The sequence below is a fragment of the Protobothrops mucrosquamatus genome, unplaced genomic scaffold (assembly GCF_001527695.2).
Source record: "Protobothrops mucrosquamatus isolate PMUCROS unplaced genomic scaffold, P.Mucros_1.0 scaffold479, whole genome shotgun sequence".
In the NCBI taxonomy this organism is placed as follows: Eukaryota; Metazoa; Chordata; class Lepidosauria; order Squamata; family Viperidae; genus Protobothrops; species Protobothrops mucrosquamatus.
The window spans coordinates 301,618-328,384 of NW_015386799.1; the positions used below are offsets into that span (position 1 = coordinate 301,618).

Genomic DNA, 26,767 nt, shown 5'->3' on the forward strand with positions numbered 1-26,767 from the left:
CTGTAATCTGCATGCTTTAAGATTTCTGTATACAAAGCTAAAGCCACTCACGCCTGTGAGCAGAAAATCAATTTGATCAACGGAATTCAAAATACTCAATTAGATAGTTACTATTTTTCAAAATGGGAAAAATACAAGTAGACACACAGTGATAATCCTTTAAGCTCTGTTTTTAAAATGCCCAAATATCTATTTAAGGCATCATTAATGTATAGAACAACAAGCTGGAATAGTTCAGTTTAGCGCCTTCAGGCAGAATTTAGTGTATCAGCTTCATATTAGTGAAGATTTTCTTCTCAATGTTTCTTTGTCACAAGAGTTTACAATGCAAAACATGTTCATATGCCCCTAAAGGAATACTGAAAATGTAAGAAACATTAAGGAAAACATGTTTTTTAGTTCACAATGAAAATTGTGTCAGGTTTTAATGCTTAACCTATATAATATTTAGGGATCTGACTTATACCATATTTTGAATCATTAGAGTATACAGGCCATCCACGCTTACTGATCACTCTTTCAGTGACCATTCATAGTTATGGTGTCCCTGCAGTCACATAATTGCAATTCAGGAAACTGGTGTGCATTTATGACAGTCACAGCAACCCATAATCATTATTTGCAACCTTCAACTGGCTTCTAACAAGCAAAGTCAATAGGGAAGCAGGAAGTTACAAGTCACAGTTACGTGATGTCACAGTGGGTGATTCACTTAATGACACAGCTGGAAGTGACAAACTGCAATCATAAATCAGATGCAGTCACATATTTCAATTTACAACTATGTCGCTTAGCAACAGAAATGCTGGTCTCAACTGCAGTCAGTAAGTGAGGACTACCTATGAAATGAAGCAGAACATGGAGCTAAAGAAGTATCTTCTCAGAACTGCTAAATTCCCATCAAGTTTAAAATGTGTCATTAACTTAAAAAAGAGAGAGACATAAGGAACAAATCTATTGCTGTCAATATGTTTAAGAGACTTAGTCCCGTGGAAGAATGTCCTGGTCTGCATACTTTTCAGAAGATTATAAACCCCCATGTTTACTCCTGTTATCAGCAGTTGCAGTGTTTCCATCTCTACTAAGGGTTCAACTTCTACCTAAATCCAGTTTCTATAACATTTAAGACAAGGGTTCCCAACCTCTGGGCCGCAGGTACCAGGCCATGTAAGTGAATGAAGCCCCATCCATGTACACACAGGATCCAAGGACTGTGCAAAACCACAGCCATCATCCCAGTCTGTGGAAAAAACACCCTCCATGGAACTGGTCCCTGGTGCCTAAAAGATTGGGGGTCTCTGATTTAACAGTGAACTTAAGCCTCCAGAAGAATGAGCAAACAATGCTAAAATTGTCTCGATAGATGGAAAGATGGATTTCAATGCAAATACAATCTTTCCTTATCAAAGTCTTGTCTTAAGCATGAGTGATGTTTCACTTCCAAATGGGGTTTCCTCAACCAGGTTAATGCTTCCTTCAAGCCATGTGAGCAAAGAAATGGTATAAGAAAGCAGCAAGTAGTTTTTGCCCCAAGTGTCATTCCCTCGAGGTAGTTGATGGGAGGAGTCGGGGAAGGTGGGGTTAATTAAGCATAGATTTGTGACAGTCAAAACTGGTGCTGCAATTAAGACCAACTTAGAAATTGACATCATTGGTAATCATCCCATCTCTTATACCAGGGGTCTTCGAACTTGGCAACTTTAAGACTTGTGGACTTCAACTCCCAGAATTTCTCAGCCAGCAAGACTGCCTGGCTGAGGAATTCTGGGAGTTGAAGTCCACAAGTCTTAAAGTTGCCAAGTTTGAAGACCCCTGTCTTATACTAAGTAATACTGGAAGCTCTCTAATTAATGGGGCATCCACAGGCATTTTGCACTATCCTAGCAAGAAAGCTAGGTAGATGATTTGGTCAGCAATAATTCCCCATTTGCTCACCAACTGCAGTAGTGTCCTAAGAACAGCGTGCTCTAGGGCAGGTGATGCATAGCACCTTATTGCATACATCTGGACACTGATTTGGTACAGCATTTGGTTTTTCTCAAGATCAAATTCTTCCTGCTAGACGAGGGGCGTCAAACTCGTAACGTCACATGACGTGTCGCGACATATCGTGACTTTTTTTTCCATTGCCGGCAATTGGGTGGGTGCGGTTTCGCCATGAGCATCCAGCCTGCAGGCCAGCAGTTTGACACCCCTGTGCTAGACTAATAGCTAGCCTTTCTCTCACCTCCCAAAGTACCACCAGTCCAGAGAAGCAATTTTAAAAAACCATTATCCTTTTAGCTAATGTTTCTGTAGGGAGATAGCAGACAATATTCAAAACAGACAATCACTTTATCTACTTTTGAGGCTCTGAGACAAAAAAAGGGGGGGGGATCAAGGGATAAAATTCCCATGCTTTCCAAAAGCTGTCCCATTATTCCTTTTAGCTAAATATTTAAAATATTTTTAATTTTGTCTAATCAGAACACAATTCACTTCAAACGTTCTGAGAAAAGATTCCAAAATCTGGTTTCTTTTTTTTTTTAAATGAAAAGTGATAAAGAAGCAACCTTGTCCTTTCAGACTAGATTTAACAGTTGATTAATATTTTACATTTTTTTCATCTTCATTTAGGAAGCCTGAACAGTCTTCATTTCAGCAGCTTGGCCAAAAAGATAACACTGTATATATATATATGTCAGGGGTCTTCAAACGTGGCCCTTTTATGACTTGTGGATTTCAACTCCCAGAATTCCTCAGCCAGCATGCCAGGCTGAGGAATTCTGGGAGTTGAAGTCCACAAGTCATAAAAGGCCCAAGTTTGAAGACCCCTGGTTATATGTAAATGAAAAAGAAAGGATATCATAGCTTCATTCTTCAGATGATGAAGTAATTTCTTCAGAGGAGGATAGAGACACAAGGATGGTACACAGCCCAGCATAACCAACTTATGTTTGGCTCTTGTAATGGCGACATTAAGACGACTCCAGTCCTTCAGAAGTTCTCCAACCTATTATTTTTTTAAAAGGGAAGCACAAAGAATGCTCACACGTTCTCCATTACTTTCAAATAGTAATCATTCTTTGCATTGGTTACATAGATCTCATCAACAATAACCATTAACTAACCCCAGAAGAATGGTGACCCTCTGCTTCATTTAAAATCAGTATGATTTCTTTCATATAATTGAAAACTCTTGTCTTAAGCGCAAGTGGCACTTCACTCTTTTAACACAACATTGCAAACTGTAATCTTTACAGACCTGAGCAAAGCATTTTTTTTTACATATTGCCAACTTCTAATGATGATAAACTTTGTTGGTGAAAAGTTGTAAAGAAATCAGGAAAATCAAACAACTACCGGTAAAACAATTTTAGTTGGATCTCTCTTGTTTAAAAATATGGGCAGTTGTTGAAAAAATTGATAGAAAATATTTTGAAAATCATTTCAATTCAAAATAAATATATTCAAATCTGGTCACTATTTCCTTTAATATATTAATGCTTTTTCTATTAATTATTGTTATTTGTACAAATGTTATTCTGGGTAAAAAAACACCAAGAATGGATGTTTTAAATGATTGTATTCATTCTTCATTCATCATTTTTCATATACATGTGTGCATAAAGAGAGTACGTAACTCCTAATTTTGTTTGTTTGTTTTTGTTTTTTTAATTTCTTAACTGTATATTTTATTTTCTGATCTATCCTATTGTGCCTGTTCTTATTAGTTTCATATCCAACTATCATTTGTATCTCTTTTATTTCTAAGTTCGAGCACCATTGCAGATGAAAGTGGTATGCTGAATTTTTGGTTCGGCCGCTTACAACTAAAAGAAAGCATCTCTGATATACAGAGTGTTAATACAAAAACAGGACTACTAGGGTTACACCTACTTGCACACTTTCTTATCCATAGTGCATTTATATATACACTATTTATATGGACTCTTCAAACAAGGAGAGGAAACCTAGAGATCTTAGCTACAAGAAAATACCCAAAATGAAAACCAGTCACTCATATTAAGATCCATATTAGATTTTTTGTAGAAAGAAAAAAAATAATCTATAGTAATTGCTAGTACATCTCTGCACTTTATCCTGCTAGCACATAAACCTTGTAATGCACTACACTGTACATAAGTTAAGTGTTGGACAACAAACCTAAAATTCTTGAATGATGAACAGGTGTATGATTCTATAGTGTTTACTCACATTTCCATCCACATTGTTTCTTACAAAGGATACTATAATTATTCTCTTGTCTCTCCCCTGGTATCTATCCACAGTATTTACTTCAACATTGCTGATGTATGAGCCTGCCATCAAGTCTGTAATGATCTTCAGTTGATGTCTATAAGGAGATATGACTCCAATATCTGAAGGCTTACAACCAGCCTAAAAAAAAATAAATATCCCACTGTTAAACTATGGAATCCCACTTGGCTGTGACAGAATGCATTCCAACCATCATCCTTTTAGGAGATTTAGTAAAATAACGCATAGAAATGTTTTAAAAGAATCCTATCCAATTTGTACTACCCACTGATGATATAATAGGCTAAATGAACTTCTCCTTCACCTCTTCTAATGCCCTCTTAATGTGATGTTAGCTACTAATTACTTTTGATTTTAATGCAACTTTATTCTGAGGTATCTTCAGTCCACCTTCTGCTTTTATCTTCTCTTAAGCCTGGGGTGAGTAATCTGAGATCCACAAGAAGAAGCATTCTTCTCTGACATTGCTCCCTTACTCCTTGCAACTGAAATAAATTAAGGAAATCAAATGTGTCTTCTGGCTGCAAAAACTATGCTCACTCATCCTAATAACATTAATTATTGGCGTATTTTTCTCCCATAACACATTTTAGCTTATTCATCACAGAAATGTGTTTTTGTTGAAAACTATCCCAAGATCTATATATTTCTTTGGGTTATGTAGGAACAGAGATAAGTTCTTTGAATATCATGTGGAACGTGTGTTTTATATCTCAGGTAAGAACACAGCAGCTACCTGCCATTCATTAAAGCAAACTGACCCGCACAAGTTGGAATAAAAACAAGATTTTGCTGCTTTAAAGCAGGGCTTTTCAACCTTTTCACCCATTGTACCACTTTTAGGATATGGCAACATCCGAGTACTACCAGTCGCCTAGCAAGGTGTCAAAAACTTGATGACCCCCCCAAAAAAGGAAAAAAATGGTAAGTACAGGTAGTCCTCGACTTACAACAGTTCGCTTAGTGATTGTTCGAAGTTACAATGGCACTGAAAAAAGTGCCCCCCAAGCCACAGCCGAGCAAGACACCTGCCTGCCCACTCGGCCGCGCTCTTCCTCCTGTCCGAGGTTTTCATTGTTGTGAGCATTTCTGTTGAGGATTGGCAGCGGGGGTGGGATGGGGGGGTATTGGGTTTTTATTCCCCCCGTCTGCTGGGTGGTTGCAGCAGGTTTTGGTCACTTCACATGACCCTGAGACACTGTGACCGTCATAAATATGAATCACTTGCCAAGCATCTGAATGTAAATCACAAGACCCTGGAGATGCTGCAACATTCCAGCTGATCGGCGCTTCTTCTGGGCTCAGCAGAAATGCCAGGATCAGCCCCAATTCCAGCTGGAGCCTGGCGCTGATCCTGGCGCTTCCACTGAGCCCTGACAGTCCCGAAGAAATGCCGATCCTGGCGCTTCCGCTGAGCCCTGACAGCCCTGCAGCTCCAGCCATCTCTCGCTCAGGCTTGTGCGGTGCTGCCACCGGTTCAGCTCCTTCCCCTCCCCCGCTACCACTTTTCTAGGATGGTCGCGTACCACCTGCCAGGTGCCAATGTACCACAGGTGGTACCCATACCACTGGTTGAAAAGCCCTGCTTTAAAGAATCCAGTCATTGAAGTAAATGCAACTCTTGAAGCAGCAGCAGCAGCTTGTCTTATTGTGTTTTCCACAATCAGAACTTGTTCTTCCGAATCATTTTTGAAGTCAGCACCGTCCTTTCTGTTAAGAGCAAAGTGTAGTGGGAGGATTGCACTTTGCGAACATTACACTCCCAGTTACTACAGTTACACCATACAGTGATTTTTGCTTTAATTCTGGATACATGTCAAGATTGATCTCTTATGCACTAAACCCAGAGATAAGCCCCTTTTCCCACCTAAAAAGAGGAGACTTTCAGATACTTTAATCCACATCTGTCCCGCAACCTTACAAACTTCCTATTTTCAATGGGAAGAAAGAGGAAAAACAGGTCTGCTTCTCCACAGGAAAAGAAGGGAAACTGCATTCTACCTCACCCCAGAAAACAAGAACAAATTGCCACTTTTTTTCTGCAAATAAAATGAATTTTCAACCACTTGTGATCAGAGGAAATTAGAAGCTTGGTCTTCAAGTGGTATGAATTCCAAGGTACAAAACCAACCTGTGGACATAAATCACCAATCTCATCACATACTCCAAATATATTGAGGCCAGGCTATCTGAAGGACTGAACTAGTAAGTGAAGACTACTAGTATATCTCTTTATTTAACAAGTATCTCAACATAAATGCATAAATAAAACCTCCATAGTGTTAAATACAAGAGAAATACCTTTAGCTAAATATTTAAACCCAGACAATATGTTGCTGATAAAATATTGTGATTATATATATAAAAAAAGAAATACCTTTAAAAACATGGATGTGAGTAAGAACACCAGTCTGGCTTCAGTCATGTTACTTATACCACCTTTTTCTGTCTGTTCTGGGGCTTCAATCTGAATTAAAGACCAACATCATACATATGAATCCACAACAATGCAAATCTCAAGCTGTTTGTTAGTTTCAATCAATCAATCAATCAAATCAATCAGATCAGATCTGGAAGGGACCTTGGAGGTCTTCTAATTCAACCTCCTGCTCAAGCAGGAGACTCTATACCATTTCAAAAAGCTTAGGAAGACTAAATTGAGCTATATCAAAAACTGGCTGCAGGAAAACTGTACAATTATGCTAAAGGGGATAAATTTTACACTAACGCCAGTCTTATTGGAATTGAACATTTGGACGTGTTCCAAAGCAATTTGCTTTTAACTGAACCGTTTACAAGGGAGAAAAAAAGAATAAATAATATTTAATTACAACATCAAGGGAAACAGAAAAGGAAAAAAAGACAGGATACAGGATAGAAGGAACAGAGCAAAAGCAAAACTGTTTGGGATGAGAGAGAGACTTGCACTGGATCAGTGGTTCTCAACCTTTTTAATGCTGCAACCCCCAACCGGTCGTAAGTCGAGGACTAAACCGGTCGTAAGTCGAGGACTAAACCGGTCGTAAGTCGAGGACTACCCAACCGGTCGTAAGTCGAGGACTTTCCCTGCCCAGGAGTGCCGCGCATGCGTGGTTCCGCCCCCTGCGCCGGCCGAGGCGTAGCTGGCAAGGGGCAGAGATGGAGCAGGCCGACCACCAGCTGGCCCAGCCCAAGGGAGGTAAGGCACCCGCCGGAAAAGGGGGAAAAAAATGCCGGACAGCCTTGCTTGGCGACCCCCGTGAAATGGTCAATCGACCCCAAATGGGGTTGCGACCCATAGGTTGAGAACCACTGCACTGGATGAAACAGAGGCCACTTTGTCTTGCTCAAAGACGCAAAGCCACTATTCTCCTGATGGAAGATGAAGCCAGCTATCAGAGATCTCCTCCTATTTAATTCTGCACCTTCAATTTCCTGATAAACAGAACAAAACCCAACATCCAATTGCCTTGGGGATGAGAAGAGAGGCCCAATAAAAAATTACCTTCTCTGTGTTAAGGAAACAAACAGGATTATTTGGATCAAGTGTTTCTTTTAGCCACATTTCTGCGGAAGACTCTTCCAATTTTAGTTTTTTTAAATTAGGCAAGTCAATGACAGCTCTGGACACCTTTTCAGAGCCACATTCCAGTTGACCATCATACACCAGCTTGTTGCTCAGTGACATAATTTTACTAAAGGGATTTAAAACGGGGAAAAAAAAAAGTTAGATTTTACCAGTCTTGTGGTGCGGTGAAACAACGGTTGCATGCTTACACACCTGTTCATTCGGTACTGGACAGTTAGATGCACAACAGCGTTCTTATTTTGTTCCAGCCTTTTGAATAAACTTTCACTCATGCCGAGTTCTCTGCAATAAAAGTTCAGTCAGTGACCTGCACATAGAACCGGTAACAGTCAGTATAAATTCCTGTAGCATGCCATCCTGCTTACCTTGCTTCTGGATTTTGCACAAGTGGAGGCAACTGCTGGTGGTCTCCTACCAGCACAAACCGTAGTGAATAGAAAAGAGGGCCAAGGCAGATGGGCTGGCTTATCTGAGATGCCTCATCCACTATGCAGAAGTCAAAACGTTTACGAGTGAAGATTGGATGATTTATTCCCATGCATGTTGTTGCAATGACTGGCTGGAAAAAAAAAAAGCATGATGACAGCACCTCTTTTAATAGCACCTCTTTTCTTTTTTCTTTAAAAAAAAAAAAAGACATTGCAACCCTAAATGAGAAACGCATTCAAGTTCAAACATTACAGGTTTGTGTACCCTTTACAAGTTGTTAAGCGCAGTTCTTAACTTAACGTCTCTCTGTGGTCAGAATCTGGGATGGAGCTGAGTTGAATTTATTATTCCAACTCTCTTATGTATCTACCAATTTTCCCTCCTAACTTTTAAATAAATTGGTGGCAGGGAAGTAAAGCTGATCAAGGGTGAAGAGGAAGGGAAATCTTTCTCTGCAATCATTCATCAGCCCTGGATCTTTCAGAAATTTAAATGGTAAGGTGTTTGTAAGTTTGTTCGTAATTAACATCTCAGAATTCCTTTCTATCTTGTAGAACAGTGGTGGCGAACCTATGGCACGCGTGCCAGAGGTGGCACTCGGAACCCTCTCTGTGGGCACATGTGCCATTGCCCCAGCTTCACCTCCCCCCATGACCCCCTCCTCACCAGCAGCCCCCCTGGAGGAGAGTCGCCCCCGAGCGTGGCCCACGCGGAGTAGCGCAGCCAAGAACATGGCAGCCAGGCAGCGTAGACAAGAATCTAGTCTCACGCCCCATCGCGCACAGTTGATGCTGCGGGGCGCGGGCAGAGGGTGTGGCCGCCATGGCGTTGCTGGGCTGCCTGGACGATCTGCGGCAGGCCCTGGAGGCGGTGAGAGGCCCCGCGAGCAGGCAGGGTGGGGGCAGGGCAGGGGGTGGAGTGGGGCCGGGGCCAGTTTTTAGGCACGCGGTCTCTAAAAGGTTCGCCATCACTGTTGTAGAATATCACAAGTTGGCCAACCTCTGCATTCTTTGGACAACTCTAATTCCCATAGACCCTTAGGAACATACATTTATTATCTCACAAACAGATCTTCTCTAAGCAAACAGATTCTGAGTTAAAATCTGCATCATCTAGTGCAGGGTTCCCCAATCCCCGGGCCTTGGATCAGTACCGGGCCGCGGCATGCCAGCAACCAGTCCGCACAAACAAGCAAAGCCCCATCTGTGGGATGCAGGCAGCACACAAAACCACGCACTCTCCAGTCCGTGGAAAAACCTCTCTCCACGGAACCGATCCCTGGTGCCCAAAAGGTTGGGGACTTCTGATCTAGTGGCAAAGATTCCCAATTACAGAGCCCCAAAGTGGCTTTTTTTATGTGCAGGAATTCCTTTCCAGCACAATAACTATGGATTACACTACATATCCTGAGAATTTGAAGGAATGTAGTTTATGAGTGGGCAAATCCATCTTCTTTTGCACATGTGTAAAGTAAGAAAAAAGAGTCCCCAAACTGCAAATTCATCAAACTCTTGACCATGGATACTGAGATCTATTCCTTTTTTAAACAGTAAAACCATTCAGAATGGAGTAATGGCTAAAAAAACCCTTTGTACAATCATGTATCTCTATATAATGTGAAAAAATTAAAGATGCATTACCTTTCTTGAAAGATATGAATGCACCTTTCTTATTCATCTGATGAAAACTAGTATGATCTCTTAATTAGGACATAAATATTATGAAAGTAAAACGATAAATGAATATCACCAACATACTTCCCAGTAGATATTCTTTTTAGAAAAACTCGATTCCTGAAAGGCATTTATTTTCCTTACCTGACTTTGGTATAGTTCCTCCAACTGAGCCACAGTTTTAATACACTTTGACCTGCAGATCTCTTCTTCTGTAAACCTCTTTATGTCTGGATGAACCTTCTGGGCTCTTCCTAGCCTCAAAAATCCTACTTTGAACTTGGCTAACTTAAGAAGGATATTGTCAACTGCTGTATGGGTAAAACTAGTTAAGAGGACGCTGAAGCCACAAGCATAAAGAATCCGAACCTAAAACATTGGAAAGACAGCCAAGAAAAAAAGCAAGTTTAAGCTGTATTTTATTTAGTTCCCCTGCGCTGATTCCTATCCCATCCCATCCCAAATAATATGAGAGCAGATCAGAAGGCATCAACTCTCACGTTCACAAAATGTTTCAAGAAAGTTTACAGAACTGTACAAGCTAATCTCACCCTAATTCAGTGGTTCTCAACCTTTTTAATGCCGCGACCCCCAACCGGTCGTAAGTCGAGGACTAAACCGGTCGTAAGTCAAGGACTACCCAACCGGTCGTAAGTCGAGAACTTTCCCTGCCCGGGAGCGCCGCACATGCGTGGTTCTGCCCCCTGCGCCGGCCGAGGCGTAGCTGGCAAGCGGCAGAGATGGAGCAGGCCGACCACCAGCTGGCCCAGCCCAAGGGAGGTAAGGCACCCGTCGGAAAAGGGAAAAAAAATGGCGGACAGCCTTGCTTGGCGACCCCCGTGAAATGGTCGATCGACCCCAAATGGGGTCCCGACCCATAGGTTGAGAACCGCTGCCCTAATTCATCGCTGGATATTTCTCACTAACTGCCATGCACATATTCCAATTGTATATAAATCAACCCTTGAAGTACAGATTTCCTCCACGCTGTAGGAAATCTGGGTGGAAGCAGGAGGGAACTCTATTCTCATGTCTCTGGCACGTAAGGGTCTATGCGCTATGTAAGTTCAGAGATAAGCAACTTTTTGAAAGTCAGTAGCAGTGAGTGCAATGGGCTGGTTACAATGCAATGCAGATGGCGAGTAGAAGAATTTGATTTAAATACAGGTAGTCCTTGTTTAGCAACTGCCTCATTTAACAGCTATGCACAGTAATGATGAAAAAGTAACTTTACGAGTTGAGTTGCCAGTCCCAGTTGTGGTTGCTAAATGAGGACTACCTGTATATCAAACCTATTTCAGGTCATATTTATTCCTTTCCATCTTAAAGTGACAAAACACTGTCATTAGTTTTCAGCAACTATAGTCAGGGATGGCTCTGCAGGCCAAAAATATATTTAAAAAACAGGAATTAAAGGCCACCTGATAACCTAAGATTGGACTATTCCAATATCTGAGGGGCTCCTACAAAGATGAGGAGGTCAAACTATTTTCCAAAACACCCAAAGGCAAGATAAGAAACAATGGATAGAAACTAACCAAGGAGAGAAGCAATCTAGAACCAAGGAGAGATTTCCTAACGGTGAGAGAAATCAACCAATAGCTCGCCTTCAGAAGTTGTGGGTGCTTCATCAGTGGAGACTTTCAAAAAGAGACTGGGCAACCATTTGTCTGAAATGGTATAGGGCAGTGGTGGCGAACCTATGGCACGAGTGCCAGAGGTGCCACTCGGAGCCCTCTCTGTGGGCACACGTGCCATTGCCCCAGCCTTGCCTGTCCCTATGACCCCCTCCTCACCAGCAGTCCCCCTGGAGGAGTCGTCCCTGAGCGTGGCCCACGCGGAGCAGCGCAGCCAAGGACATGGCAGCCAGGCAGCGTAGACAAGACTCTGCCTTCACGCCCCATCGTGCACAGTTGATGCTGTGGGGCGTGGGCAGAGTGCGTGGCCGCCATGGCGCTGCTGGGCTGCCTGGGCGATCTGCGGCGGGCCCTAGAGGCGGTGAGTGACCCTGTGGGCAGGTGGGGTGGGGGCGGGGCAGGGGGTGGAGCCGGGGGCAGAGCCAGTTTTTGGGCACTCGGTCTCTAAAAGATTCGCCATCACTGGTATAGGGTCTCCTGCTTGGATTTATACACGCTGGAGGTATAGAGATCTGAGATTTTCAATGACAATGTCAAGAATTCAATGCTTCCATAGAGATATCATAAATAATTTCTACATTAAGAACACTTCCTGGTTTGTTTTATTAAACAATCTTTACATTTTGGACGTTACAATACAAAATTATCAAATTCACCATAGCATTAGATCAAACTTTTAAGCCAGTGGTTCTCAACCTTTTTAATGCTGCGACCCCAACCGGTCGTAAGTCGAGGACTAAACCAGTCGTAAGTCGAGGACTACCCAACCGGTCATAAGTCGAGGACTTTCCCTGCCCGGGAGCGCCGCACATGCGTGGTTCCGCCCCCTGCGCTGGCTGAGGCGTAGCTGGCAAGCGGCAGAGACGGAGCAGGCCGATCACCAGCTGGCCCAGCCCAAGGGAGGTAAGGCACCCGCTGGAAAAGGAGAAAAAAAATGGCGGACAAAAAAATGGCGGACAGCCTTGCTTGGTGACCCCCATGAAATGGTTGATCGACCCCAAATGGGGTCCCGACCCACAGGTTGAAAACCACTGTTTTAAGCAAAGGGGCAATCCTTTTTCAAAGCCAGAGGCTTACGCAAGACCTTACCAAAGCACAAATTGTCGTCGTCTTTCCTGTTCCAGGCATACCAACAATAAGGGTGTAATCCTTTGAAAGAAGAACTTGTTTCATTGCTTGTTTCTGGGGTTTATTCAAACCTAGGATTTAGCAGACAAAGGGAAAAGCCATTAACCCTGCATGTTCACTAAAACCGTACTCTATTTTCTTTTCTGCAAACAACATTAAGAGAGAAAGTATTTGAACACCCGTGTTAGAATGTTAGGTTTAAAAGTCCATTTAGTCTTTGTACAGAGAAAATGGTACTTCCATCTAATCCTCTCTATGTTTAGTCAGTTCCAATGAATACAGTACAGGTCGTCCCCTCATAATGGGGACTGGGATTTCTGTTGCTAAACATGCCAGTGGTTAAGTGAGTCACACCCAATTTTACAACCCTTTTTTGTCATGATTGTTAAGCCAATTACTGCAGCGATTAGGTCAGTGGTTCTCAACCTTTTTAATGCCGCGACCCACAACCGGTCATAAGTCGAGGACTAAACCGGTCGTAAGTCAAGGACTACCCAACCGGTCGTAAGTCGAGGACTTTCCCTGCCAGGGAGCGCTGCGCATGCGTGGTTCCGCCCCCTGCGCCGACCGAGGCGTAGCTGGCAAGCGGCAGAGACGGAGCAGGCCGACCACCAGCTGGCCCAGCTCAAGGGAGGTAAAGCACTTGCCGGAAAAGGGGGGAAAAATGGCGGACAGCCTTGCTTGGCGACCCCCGTGAAATGGTCGATCGACCCCAAATGGGGTCGCGACCCATAGGTTGAGAACCGCTGGATTAGGTGAATCATTGCAGTCATTAAGTGAATCCAGCTTTCCCCACTGACTTTGCTAGATGGAAGCCAGCTGGGAAGGTCACCAATGGCTATCGCGTGACTCCTGGGACACTGCAACCATCGTGAATACATGCAGCTTGCCAAGTGACAGGCTTTTGATCCTGTGGACCATGGGGGTGCTGGGACTGTTGCAAGTGCAAGGGCCAGGTTGTAAGTTTCAGGTTTCCGTGCTGAAACTTCAAACAGTCACTAAAACAAATGGTTGTAAGTTGAGGACTACCTGTATAGCATTCTCCAAAGAAGTGGACAAAAGTGTTCTGCTAGAACAGGCATGTTTGTGGGGGAGCCAGGGAAAGGCATTTACCCCAAAGCCTAATAGTGAGCCCCCAGTCTTTTTTCTACTAGCCAAGAGCTGAACCTGGAACTAATTCACTGCTGTCTCCAACACTCAGGGACTTGTAATCGCTCCCTTGTGGCACGAGTAATACTTGTTCCATGCACAGGCAAATTTGTAAATTGAAAGTTGCTTCCGTTTATTTTTCTGGCAATTATATTAGCAAAAAAAACCACGGCATGTTCCACTAGTAAAAAAAACTAGAATATCAGTTGGAGAAATACCTGTGGGCTTACTTGTAGTTACTTTACATCTGACCACTAAGTCCTAACACAGTGATGGCGAACCTTTTAGAGACTGAGTGCACAAACTGCAACCCAAAACCCACTTATGCATCGTCGAGTGCCGAGTGGGTGTGGCCCATTGGCTGGGTGTGGCCAATTGGGTGGGCGTGGCCCATTGGGTGGGCATGGCTGCAGTGATAACGGCAGACTGGGTGGGACTCAAAAGTTCAATCAATCAATTCCAACTTTGCAAGAACTTTTTTTTCCCGCGAGAAGTTGAAATTGACTGATTGATTGAACCTTTTTTTTTTTTTTTGCACACAGCGGCGGAGGCCTAAAGCAAAAAGGTTTTATAAAACCCAGCTGAAGGCCTAGGACTGGGGCGATGGCGCGCGTGCCCACAAAGAGGGCTCTGAGTGCCGCCTCTGGCACCCGTGCCATAGGTTCGCCACCACTGGCCTAACATTTACAAAAAAGTTGGAAAAGTGAACCACCATAAAGAAACCAGGCAATAATTGGCTCTTTAGGAGAAATTCAAAGTGCTTCTTCAGCCCAGAAAATTCTATATGCTAATACACTTTAAAATCCAGCACAAAAACCTATCCTCCTTCATAAGAGTATTCGTAAAAATTACAATTACAAACAGATGAACTTGGCATTTCAAATTCTGACATCAATTCCCTGTATATCTTTTCAATACTGTGGCATTGATAATTCTTTAAGATATGCCTGATTATGAATATTACTGAATGAAGTAATTAGTTTGTGGAATAAGCTTATTGCTGAAGGTGTACAGATTCTAATATGTTTGTGTCACAAGGTTTTGCAGATGGAAAGTATTAATTTAATGCTCTGGAAACTGGACTGTTTTCTCCTTTAAATAGTCCTTCTATGAGGGAGATGGACAGTTTTTAAAAAAGTGATAAATAAATAATACATTTTGGTCCCCTGTACCTTTCAGAATGTTTGCAACCGTGTTCTTTGCTTCTGGAGGAAGAACGGAACTCAAGTATTGAACAAATTGTGGCTTGTAGAAGTCTATTACTAAGTTACGAAGCTTTTCACTAAAAGAGAAGAAGAGGGGGAATAGTCAACTCTGGAAATATTTCTAAGGGTAATGTTACTCGTGTGGAAATAAAGACCAGAAAAATACCTGACAGGAGAATTTTCCATTAATTTAGAAAGATTTGCTAAAGGGGCTTCTATGCCGAGGGCTCCTTCTTCATGATCTAATCTATATACAGTATCCCCAGGGAAACGTGATAAGTTCCTGAAACACATGAAAGAGAACCAGTAAAATTCCACAAAAAGTTCAAATACCTCCTGCCCATACAAGATAACACTTTAAATCTGCTGGCCATTTCAACTGTGATACAGCGGCTTCTATACAAGACCCAGGAACACACCTCATCCTGACGTTCAAACATCTCCAGGGAAAAACATTTTGCTAAAACTGCATGAAATCCTAAGTACAACCATTTTTGATACTTACAAAACAGCTTCAATAAGGCAGACATGTAAGAAACTATATACAGATCTGCCAATGTCACAGTAAACAGAAATATCACTGTTTATTAGTGGGCTCATGTAATCTTATTCTCAGCAGAATATAAATATATAAATATAAATGCAATCAATACCTATCCAATAAGCAGGAAAGTCTGGTTCTATTGACCTCCTGAATATAGCCAGTAGATAAGCCAAAAAACCTGCTGTCTTCATCACTTAGAACAACTCTGTCCCCAACCATCAAAGTTGTGATTGGCACACAATCATCTCTACGCTGGAACCAATGTAGATACTGTCCATCCGAAACTTCTAGTATATTTTCCATTCTGATCATATTTCCAATGCAGTCCCCATGTTTTTCTCTGCAAACATCAAGAAGAAAGAATAAACTGGGTTTGAATTTCTTCCATTAGAGGAAAATTCAGGCTATACCATTTCTTCTTTCTTACTGTAGTGTGTAGAATGAAGTTCGTAAATGAACTTACAAAATTCACTGTTAATGCTTGTTTAAGCCTTTGTCTTACCTTTCTGCAGCAGGCAGCATCCATATATCTTTACACCCTTTTTTCCCTTCTTTATACTGTGACTCCAAAGTTAGCATTAGATACCAGAGATGGAAATATTCCAAGTGAGAAGGCTTTAAATGACAGATCTCCTTTTCAGTAGCAGCCACCATATCCGAAGGCATCAAGACATCTTTCCGGTGTTCTACAGCCCTGAAACACAACTGAACATGAGTCCACCTAAAAAAATAAAATCTAGATTTTATGATTCCTGCTCAACCCTCTATTACACTGGTGGCGAACCTAGGGCACGCGTGCCAGAGGCGGCACTCGGAGCCCTCTGTGGGCATACGTGCCATTGCCCCAGCCTCTCCTCTCCCCACAACCCCCTCCTCACCAGCAGCCCCCCTGGAGGAGAGTCGCCCCTGAGTGTGGCCCACACGGAGCAGCATAGCCAAGGACATGGCAACCAGGCAGCGTAGACAAGACTCTGCCCTCATGCCCCATCCCGCACAGTTGATGCTGCGGGGCGCGGGCAGAGGGCGTGGCCATGGCGCTGCTGGGCTGCCTGGGCGATCTGCGGTGGGCCCTGGACATGGTGAGTGGCCCTGCGGGCAGGGGGGTGGGGGCGGGTGAGGGCAGGGCAGGGGGTGGAACAGGGACGGGACCAGTTTTTGGGCACTCGGTCTCTAAAAGGTTCGCCATCACTGCTCTATTACATTGTTCCTTATATCAAACCAAGAATGATTCTTGAAATTATGGTATCAGCCATTCTGAACTAAGGCACACTTTCACATAGCCTCTTTAAAAGAAACTTACCTACTATAAACTCTGCAATTCTGCTTCTGAGAGCAACAGTTACAGGCATGGCTATCATTAATCAAGGGAGGTAGAGGGGCAAGCTGTGTCTGCGCTTTTCCTGTGGATTTACACGTGTTGTGAATTAAATGGAATGCCAGCTGATTTCTCAATTTAATCAGTTCTGCAAAGGAGAAAAAGAGAAACAAGTTCAGACATTCTTAAGGGCATGGAAAAAAAACATGCAGCAAAACTTGGGCATTTGGTATATTTGAGGACTGGCCCTATAAATTCATTCCTCCATTAACTTGAAAATGAACAAATTATGAAATACAGTTTCACCATAGCTCAAGTCAGCCTCTTTATTAAATATAGTTCTGGGGGATAATAGGACAACCTTGAGAGTGCAAATAACACCCTCTGAAAGATTGCTGGACTGGTGAGGAGGCGGCTTCTGGGCCCAGTTCAAAGTCCTGATCATCATCTCTTAGGCACAGCTCTGTAACATATATGGACGACTTGCCATAACTCAGTGGTTCTCAACCTTTTTAATGCCGCGACCCCCAACCGGTCATAAGTCGAGGACTAAACCGGTCGTAAGTCGAGGACTAAACCGGTCGTAAGTTGAGGACTACCCAACCGGTCGTAAGTCAAGGACTTTCCCTGCCTGGGAGCGCCGCGCGTGCGTGGTTCCGCCCCCTGTGCCGGCCGAGGCGTAGCTGGCAAGCGGCAGAGACAGAGCAGGCCGACCACCAGCTGGCCCAGCCCAAGGGAGGTAAGGCACCCGCCGGAAAAGGGGAAAAAAATGGCAGACAAAAAAAATGGCGTACAGCCTTGCTTGGCGACCCCCATGAAATGGTCGATCGACCCCAAATGAGGTCGCGACCCATAGGTTGAGAACCGCTGCCATAACTGAATCTTCCTATAAATATCCATAGAGTCTATTGCAATTACTCCCACCTTGACAAGTACATAAGGTGCAGACTAGGGAACAGGCCTGCTCCCTAATAGCTCCCACACTCTGGAACATTCTTTCCCCCCCCCCACAAAAAACATGCTTGGTCTTGTCTCTTCTTGCATTCATCAAACAGATGAAAACTATTTTATTTCAATGTGCTTTTAGCTCTAATTGACATGGGCAGGGGTAGGCAACCTTGGCTCTTTTATGACTCGTGGACTTCAACTCCCAGAATTCCTGAGCCAGCCATGCTGAGGGGAAAGGGAGAGGTTTCCAAGCTGAACCATGCTGGCTCAGGGATTCTGGGAGTTGAAGTCCACGAGTCATGAGGGGGCCATAGTTTCCCCCATGCTGGCTCAGGAATTCTGGGAGTTGAAGTCCACGAGTCATAAAAGAGCCAAGGTTGCCTATCCCTGGACTAGGGAAACTGATCACAGGCATTTTTATAATTTGTATTAGGTTTCTCTTTTTGTTCTATTCGCCACCCAGAGTTCATTAGGATGCGGGCAGCCTACAAACACTGCTAAACAATTTGATAAATATCCACAGAATTATATTTGTTTTTGATCAAAATGACTTGCAACTGTCATGATGAGGAACACGTTAAAGAGGACAACATCAAGCAGTAGAGGAGGGGAAAGATGATTCTCAGAAATGTCATTACCAAATGGGGCCATGGCTTTAGATATTTCCAGTAGCCACATAATATAATTCAATCTTTTTGACTCAGAACTGAGATAGACAGTGAGAACATAACCCAACTGAACAAAAAGGGGTACGGCAGGGTTGCATCCTGTCTCCCTCCCTTTTTAACTTCTATATCAACCCCCTGATCGATCTCTTAGAGAACCCTGATCTGCATCCACCCAACCTAGCATATCGCAAAATCCCGATTCTTCTATATGCTGAGGATGCGGTCATTATTTCACAAACTCCTGTAGGACTGAAGAAAGCAATTAGGGCAACACTTGGCTACTGCAGACAGAACAAGTTGGTCCTTAACTTTGATAAATCAAAAATTTTAGTTTTTGCTAAAAGACCCAGCCAATACTCCTGGAAAATAGAAGGACATAGTTTGGAACGGGTTAGAACATTTAGATACCTTGGGGTGGTTTTCCACATGCAAGGGACATGGAAGGCACACCTGGATCATACATTGCAAGCAACCAATAGGTCCTTAAATGCAATCAAACATTACTTTTACACAGGCGGAGGTCAATTATGTAGGCTTTCTCCTCTAGGACTCAAACCCTTCTATCACGCATACTGTGTTGTGGCAATGTCCACAAGAAAAAAATTGGTTACAGATTTATAGCCGTCAACTTGTGCCAATTTTTTGGAGATATCTCTAATAATTTTTGGAACATTATATTTACTCACACACTTATCGGCTTTCCACTCATGTAAACTAGGGAGTGACCTAACATTTTGAGAACATGTATTTTCTTAACAGGGATGTTATTATTTACTATTAATGTCAGTACTATTTTTATTTTATTTTTTTCTTAATATATTGTAAATTGCTGGTCTATGCCATAATAAAGTTATTATTATTAACCCAACTGAACATAACCCAACTTCCAAAATAAGCAAAACTGCAGGTTGTCCTGGAATGCTTTTAGAGCCCCCTTCAATCACACCCTTTAAGCTTAAGAAAGTGTCTACTCCTCCTTCTCCGCGACATTATATGTGTTTCCAAATGTATTTCCTTTTACAACTAGGTTCAGAGGTTGCTTTGTTTTTTGCCATAAGATACACAAACACACACAGAGGCCACGATGAAAGCAGCACAGTGGAAAGATGGGGGAGAAAACATTGTAACTATACTCCCACGTAGATATTTTTGCCATCACAAAAGTTACCTCTCCTATCCATGCGACTTCCTACTACAGGAATCATATTGCCTGTTTTCAAATACAAGAGAAATCCACCTTCAGGATCAACTCGCCTTTCTTGGCACAGTAGGGAATACAAAATTACCTAAACAGATATTTAGAACAAGTAAAACCAAAAATTAAAAACAGAAACAAAGTGAAGACGTTTGCAGCATTTTAGTTTGCGGAGAAAGATCGTTAAAACTACAGTAATTCAATATTCAGTATTTTTCTGGCACATAACCATCCCTAAAATCATCAATGCATAGATAAACGCTGTGTAAATTCTAACCCAGGAAACAATCACATATAATTACAACAAATGATGCCCTACGACTGCATAGATGAAAACATTCCTCCCTCAAAGATATTCTAACCCAGGGGTCCCCAACCTTGGCAACTTTAAGACCTGTGGACTTCAAGTCCCAGAATTCCCCAGCCAGCATGGCTGGCTGGGGAATTCTGGGATTTGAAGTCACAGGTCTTAAAGTTGCCAAGGTTGGGGACCCCTGTTCTAACCATTATGTTAAACAGACTCCACTAGCTGGCTGTTATATATGATACAGTCTTCTCCTAACTTTCTGGGAACATCAAGTGAGATATTCCTGGCACTCTTCAATTATCAAGACCAAAGGCAATGTCAGGGAATCATGGAAATAAAGTGCCTTTCAACCCAGCACAGAAGATTATCTACAAAATGCTTTGCAAGTATGTCCTATCAGGATGCTCTTATAAGTGTGGATGCCTTCAATAATCTTATATTCTTTATGCATTTAAACTTTACATTCCATGCATATTCCAACACGTACCTGACTTCTATGCTCTACAGAGTTAGACTCTTTTCCACTTTTAAGCTCCAGTGGCATTATTCTGGTCCGAGTTTTAGATCTTTCATGAATGGTTACTGTAGCTGTAACATCAATCTTGCCCTTTAAGCCAAACCTGGGGCACCAGATATTCTCCTCAACATCCAGGATTTCCATAACCTTGACACCATAACAGGACGTATCTCCTGGCCTGTCACAAAACAATTTGTATATGTTAATTTAAACATGCATTTCCTTAAAAGACACAGTGAAGAACAATTAAAATCCTGCATTCCTCTTCAATAGAAGACTGAAACAGTATCCTTAAAAGAATGCTTCTGAACTATTTAGGCTATTATTTATCAGTACTCCTGAATTAAAGAACACATCAGTATCAATATTCAGTGCTTTCATAAATAGAACCAGCATTTTGCGAAGATCATAGCAAAAATAGGATATTTTCTAGAAAAGAGGCAAACAAACTGGTTCTAGTTTCTAACTACTAAATATAGCTCTCCTGCAACATCAGCAAAACTATGAATAATACAAGCTTGAAAATGTGCTGTCACTGGATAGTTCAGATGACACAATAAAAATTTAACAATTTGTATTGGGGGGAGGGAAGCCAAGGAATTGAAGACATGTATACAAATTTGTGCTGTAGTGATTTTACTGTAGTGATTTGCTTACATAATTTATTGAGTAAAGCACAATTGGATAGGTTTATGACACACTAAGCCAGGGGTAGGCAACCTTGGCTCTTTTATAACTCCTGGACTTCAACTCCCAGAATTCCTGAGCCAGCATGGCTCAGCTTGGAAACCTCTCCCTTTCCCCTCAGCATGGCTGGCTCAGGAATTCTGGGAGTTGAAGTCCACGAGTCATAAAAGAGCCAAGGTTGCCTACCCCTGCACTAAGCCATAATACATGCAGGCCACATCATGCCTTGTGATTTAAAAACCAAACTGCAGGATAGCTTAATGCAGCTTCACCCAAAACCATTTCAGGAATATGGAAAATCAAAATTATTTGCCAAATAAAGATATTTGCAAAAATTTAAAACACTTATTATTATTATTATTATTAAAAATGTTTTAATGGGGAATATTTATATTAATATCTAATTCGTTTAATATTATTTTTACATGATTCAATACAATACTCTATGAATGCATCTATTTTAATTTTAAACATGGTAAATATTAAGGCTGAGAAACATTGCACTAAAGCATATTAAGTTTGTTTGTATTCAATTAACAATTACTTACTGTTTTAACTCCACAAGATTTTGGCTGTGTTTGTATGTATAGACTTCTGCCCATTTAACAAAAGATGGTAAGTATTCCTCAATCTCATGCATTATATCCTTTTGCTCCAGATTTAACTGATACCTTCAGGAATAAAAGAAGGATGTGAGAAACTGGACAGGAAAGATGCTTGGACTTTTTTTCATTTAGCGAAAAGTCAGTTATAAGAAATTGAAAAGGGGCCAGGACCATAAAATAATTTTATTAATAAAATAGTAACTTAATTCAATTTTTATTTATTTGCATTCTACCTTTATTATTTTTATAAATTCAAGGCAGAAAATATATCCATCACACCTTCCACCTCCTATTTTCCCCACAACACTCAGTTGCACTGATAATTACTGGCCCAAAGTCATCCAGCTGGCTTTCATGGCTAAGGCAGACTTGAAATCATGGTTTCCTGCTTTCAGGAAAGGCTGGTGCTTTAACCACTAGACAAGGGGTAGGCAACCTTGTCTCTTTTATGACTTGTGGACTTCAACTCCCAGAATTCCTGAGTCAGCATGGCTGGTTCAGGAATTCTGGGTATTGAAGCCCACAAGTTATAAAAGAGCCAAGGTTGCCTACCCCTACACTAGACCAAACTGGATCTATGAAACCAAGTAGAGTTGTTAATAATTTCTGAAGGAACGGAAGGATCAGACCCAAGGTTTGGGGTGACTGCATGGAAACCTAAGTCCTCAATGCAGCGGTTCTCAACCTATGGGTCGCGACCCCATTTGGGGTCGATCGACCATTTCACGGGGGTCGCCAAGCAAGGCTGTCCGCCATTTTTTCCCCTTTTCCGGCGGGTGCCTTACCTCCCTTGGGCTGGGCCAGCTGGTGGTCGGCCTGCTCCGTCTCTGCCACTTGCCAGCTACGCCTCAGCCGGCGCAGGGGGCGGAACCACACATGTGCGGTGCTCCCGGGCAGGGAAAGTCCTCCACCTACGACCGGTTGGGTAGTCCTCGACTTACAATCAGTTTAGTCCTCGACTTATGACTGGTTTAGTCCTCGACGTACGACCAGTTGGGGGTCGCGGCATTAAAAATGTTGAGAACCACTGCCTTAATGGGTTTTTTTATATATAACCCTGTAATCCCTTGCTTCGGGGTTGGAGTGGAGCTGAGATTTTACTGGCCAGATGTTCCTCCTGATGCCTATGCCTAGTCTGCAGCAGATATTTTCTCTTTGCTCCCTGACAGAGAAACATCTGTTGCAGCCTAGGATTGAACTCTCAACCTTCCAAGTGTGAGGCGAGTGTCTCCACCTCTAGACCACCACACAGCTCTGGTTCTTTAATGTATACCAAAAAAGAAGGAAAAATAGGAATGTGAAAATATGGAAAGTATTTTGGCATACATTCCCAATCGTGATAACAAGAAGGAAAATGCTTCACTGTTGTAAACTGAATTGGTAGCTGAATGCTGTAAACCTGGTAACCAAAAACATTTTAACAAAGTGAATCTCTGATTCGGAAAGTTCTAATGAAACAGCTTTCACAGGGTCAACAACAATGGAGCAATCCACAACACTACACAAACTAGTCTCCACTAAGTATTAAAACTAAGAAAATATAGTTCTTAAAAAATATTTATTAATAACCCTTACAGTTCTTTTAAATACTTTGGTCCATGAACAGTTGAGAAAGCAATTTCTTTCAGTTTCTCCTGCGTAAAATTTGTTCCTGCTTTCTGGAATATTTCATGTAGAATTGTGCCTAGCAGCATTGCACGTGAAGTACGTTCACATTTCTGTAAAACAAAACAACCACTCTCAAAATATTTGCATAAATGTGTCCTTCATATCAATTAATCTGCAAAATTCTGTGTTTTCCTTACTATGCTCATACTAAGGCCATAGGCCTATACGCTTACTACTAGTAAGTCAATGAACACAGTAAGAATTTATTTCTGAGCAAAGATAAGTAAGGCTACACTTGGAATATCAGTAAGCCAAGAAAGCTAACAATAAAAAAAAATACAACATATAGCAAAAAGAATAAAAAAAAAAAACTAAGGAGTGAATGTGCTATCTTAAGTTACAAGATTATAAAGACTATTTCTTAGTTGAGTATTATCTTTCTACAATTTTTCTATTCTAATTATAAATCTTTCTAAATCTAAATAACAGATAATTAAAGTCTGAATATAAATTTTTACCAGTAAAACTCTCTATATTCTCCAAGTCCAACAGTGTTTCCAGAAGAAATAAAGAAAAAAAACTATAAAATGTCTATTTTGTTTCCGTGCAAAGATTAAAACTGTCATGGCTGATTATTGCGACATAAAGGGTTTCTGCTCGTCCAACCATATTAAAAAATAAACTCCCATATATTGTATTTCAAACAAATAATATGGAAGCAGCCATATCTCAAAGTTATCAAGATAAAACAGATTGCCACATGCTTTAATCTAACAAAATCACAGCTGTCATGGCAGATGAAACTGATAAAACACAGACAAGCACTGCCTCTATTACTGCATTATAAAAGAATCAGAGTCGATCACCTCAAATATATATGGATCTTTATAGGTTTACTTATGAAGTAATACTATATGATTCATCCATTCAATTAAATGCCATTTGAAACACCAGCAAATGAATCCACCCAATAATCCAGCACCATTTTGAAGCTAAAGTAAATTGTGATTTTATTTATGATAAAAATTCTTGATATGACAGCGGTTTTAAAAATTTAGAAATCCATTGTTGTTGTTTTTTACTTACCCGGAACTTTTCACTCAGTACAGCTCTTCTCATGCACTGAATGCTCTTTGATACAGTCGTGCCAGAAAGTAGCACATCTGGATACAGAATCAAGTATCCTGAAACTGCATTTATTATCCATATACCAGAATTGCACTCTCCTTCTAAGTGAATGATATCTCCAGGCTGGACTGGAACAGAAATCCTTTTAAAAATAGATCATTAAAGGAGGCAAATATGTTTGGGAATGGGAGATAAAATAAAGAAAACAAACTTATGATTTCTGTACATGATCCACCTCTGCTCTGTGCATGTGCACATATAGATCCCCACATACACAGGAAAAAATAATTTTGTTTTTTCCCCCCGTATGATCGTTATATGGATTTTTGAAGCCCAAATCTGTTAGCCTAACATGACTGGCTATTTCATTGGATAAAAGACATAGATTTACCTGCATTCAAAACTGGTTAAAGGAGGGGGTCTTCAAACTTGACCCTTTTATGATTTGTTGACGTCAACTCCCAGAATTCCTCAGCTAGCGTGCCTGGCTGAGGAATTCTGGGAGTTGAAATCCACAAGTCATAAAACTACAGGCAACTACATAAATTGAAATAATAAAACAGGGCACAGGTAAGTGTATCATGGATATAAAATGAAAAAATATGTGATGGAAAAAGTGATATTAAGTATTATAAATACTAGCAGGGTGGTTAAGAGAACCAAACATACCTTTTCCAATTTGCTTACGAGTTATGTTCACAAGACATACTGAATCGCAAAACAGTTAATCATAGTTTATGCTAACCCACTGTGTGAATCCAGTCCCTGTGCTTAGCTTTGGCCCAGCATGCATGCAACACCCCAAAAATATAGTTAATTAGGTAACAGGAGGATTCATCAAGGGTAAGTACGCAGTAAGAACAAACCATGAGAAGGTTTCCATAAAATATTTCCCCAAACTCTCCCTATTATTCTTATAAATTCATCACAAAATTAAGTTTTTCACAATAGGATTTTAGTTAGAAATCTGCCAGGTAAATGTCCACTTTGCCAAAGATTTACCAGTCATCCTGAAGGATGCACAACTCTCTCTCTGAATCGTCAAGCAGAGAAGAAACTATTGTCAGACGTTTCTCAAGTTCTTCACTATACTGGACATGTACAACACAGTATCTGTTGTTCAAACCTCTTTGGAGTACAGTATCCGGGAAGCCAATCATTTTCTTTGGAAACCTAAAATTAAATAGGCAGATGTGTTACACCTACAATAATCATTTTCCAGCTCAAGGACCAGGGCGGGGATGTCACTTCGCATTAAAAGGGGGGGGGGAGAGACTTCAGTGCTGTGGTTGTGACTATCCTCTTGCCCTTTTTTGCCTCCCTCTCAAGGACTCAGATGGGATTTCAAGTGTCTTTATTATCTTCAGCCAAAAGGAGGGAACCATTAATCAGTGTTTCTCAACCTTGACCATTTTAAGGCGTGTGGACTTCAACTCCCAGAATTCCACAGCCAGCAATGCTGGCTGTGGAATTCTGGGAGTTGAAGTCCACATGCCTTAAAATGGCCAAGGTTGAGAAACACTGCATTACATTTACTATTTTTCACTTTTAACCAAAATCCAGGCCATCTCTGGCCTTTTTTTTTTTTTTAAACTAGAAGCAGAAGAACCGAGTTGGTTCTCTGAGCTTACTTATAAGCAACCATGAACCATATTCCCCTAAACCACGATCAAGCCCGTTGCATTTAAGATTTTAAACCGTACTTCACCACCCCCCTCCCGGCGCTCTCAAGCCCCCGGCTTCAGCCCCGGCCGAGACTACCACCTTTCCGCCCCCGGCTCGTCCACGAAGCTCCGCTCCATCAGCTCTTCCAGCGTGGCTCCGTCCAGCCCCTCCAAAGCTTCCTCCCCTGCCGCCATGCCCAAGCCCGGGACTCCGGCCGCGAGAGCCCGCCAAACCGGCAGCTCGCCTGGCCCGGCTGGGGAGGAACGCCTTTCCCCGCCTCCGCGCGCCTTTCGGAGAGGAAGAGGCCCGGCTGCTGCGGCTCCCTCTGCACAGGCGGGTTCGCTGCCTCTAGGCGGGGACCGCCGCTTGCTCGGAAGGGGTTCCCGCCCGCCGCTGAGGGAAATTGGCTTTGACCGGCAGGCCCGAATTTCTCTTTCCTTCCCGCCGGTTCGTTCAGGAAGGCCGCCTGGGCCGCGAACCAGCTGTGGCTCAGGCTTAGTTCTTGGATGGAAATATTAAGCCTGGTGGGGA

At 42.1% G+C, this 26,767-nt stretch overlaps 1 protein-coding gene across 1 annotated transcript; it reads right to left on the bottom strand.

Annotated features, from left to right (window-relative positions):
• Window positions 1-146: 146 nt before the first annotated feature.
• DNA2 (DNA replication helicase/nuclease 2) lies at window positions 147-26,430 on the bottom strand. The gene is made up of 21 exons (XM_029284269.1): window positions 26,333-26,430; window positions 25,574-25,744; window positions 24,530-24,713; window positions 23,411-23,553; window positions 21,779-21,901; window positions 20,514-20,721; window positions 19,693-19,810; window positions 16,894-17,056; window positions 16,096-16,287; window positions 15,703-15,933; window positions 15,216-15,332; window positions 15,017-15,126; window positions 12,657-12,766; window positions 10,075-10,299; window positions 8,194-8,387; window positions 8,021-8,110; window positions 7,745-7,934; window positions 6,638-6,727; window positions 4,198-4,380; window positions 2,846-2,992; window positions 147-367 (listed from the first exon to the last, which is right to left on the bottom strand). The coding sequence occupies exons 1-21, from the start codon at window positions 26,428-26,430 to the stop codon at window positions 311-313; spliced, it is 3,144 nt and encodes a 1,047-aa protein (XP_029140102.1). The 3' UTR covers window positions 147-310.
• Between the last annotated feature and the right edge of the window lie 337 nt (window positions 26,431-26,767).

Bases quoted from the DNA above. Each gene is read 5' to 3' on its own strand.
- DNA2 (XM_029284269.1), bottom strand. From the start codon at position 26,430: ATGGCGGCAGGGGAGGAAGCTTTGGAGGGGCTGGACGGAGCCACGCTG. The intron at 20,722-21,778 runs GTAAGTAATTGT...GTTTTGTGACAG, and splicing joins AATCTTGTGGAGTTAAAACA to GCCAGGAGATACGTCCTGTT. The intron at 15,333-15,702 runs GTATTGATTGCA...CATGTGTTTCAG, and splicing joins CTTTCCTGCTTATTGGATAG to GAACTTATCACGTTTCCCTG.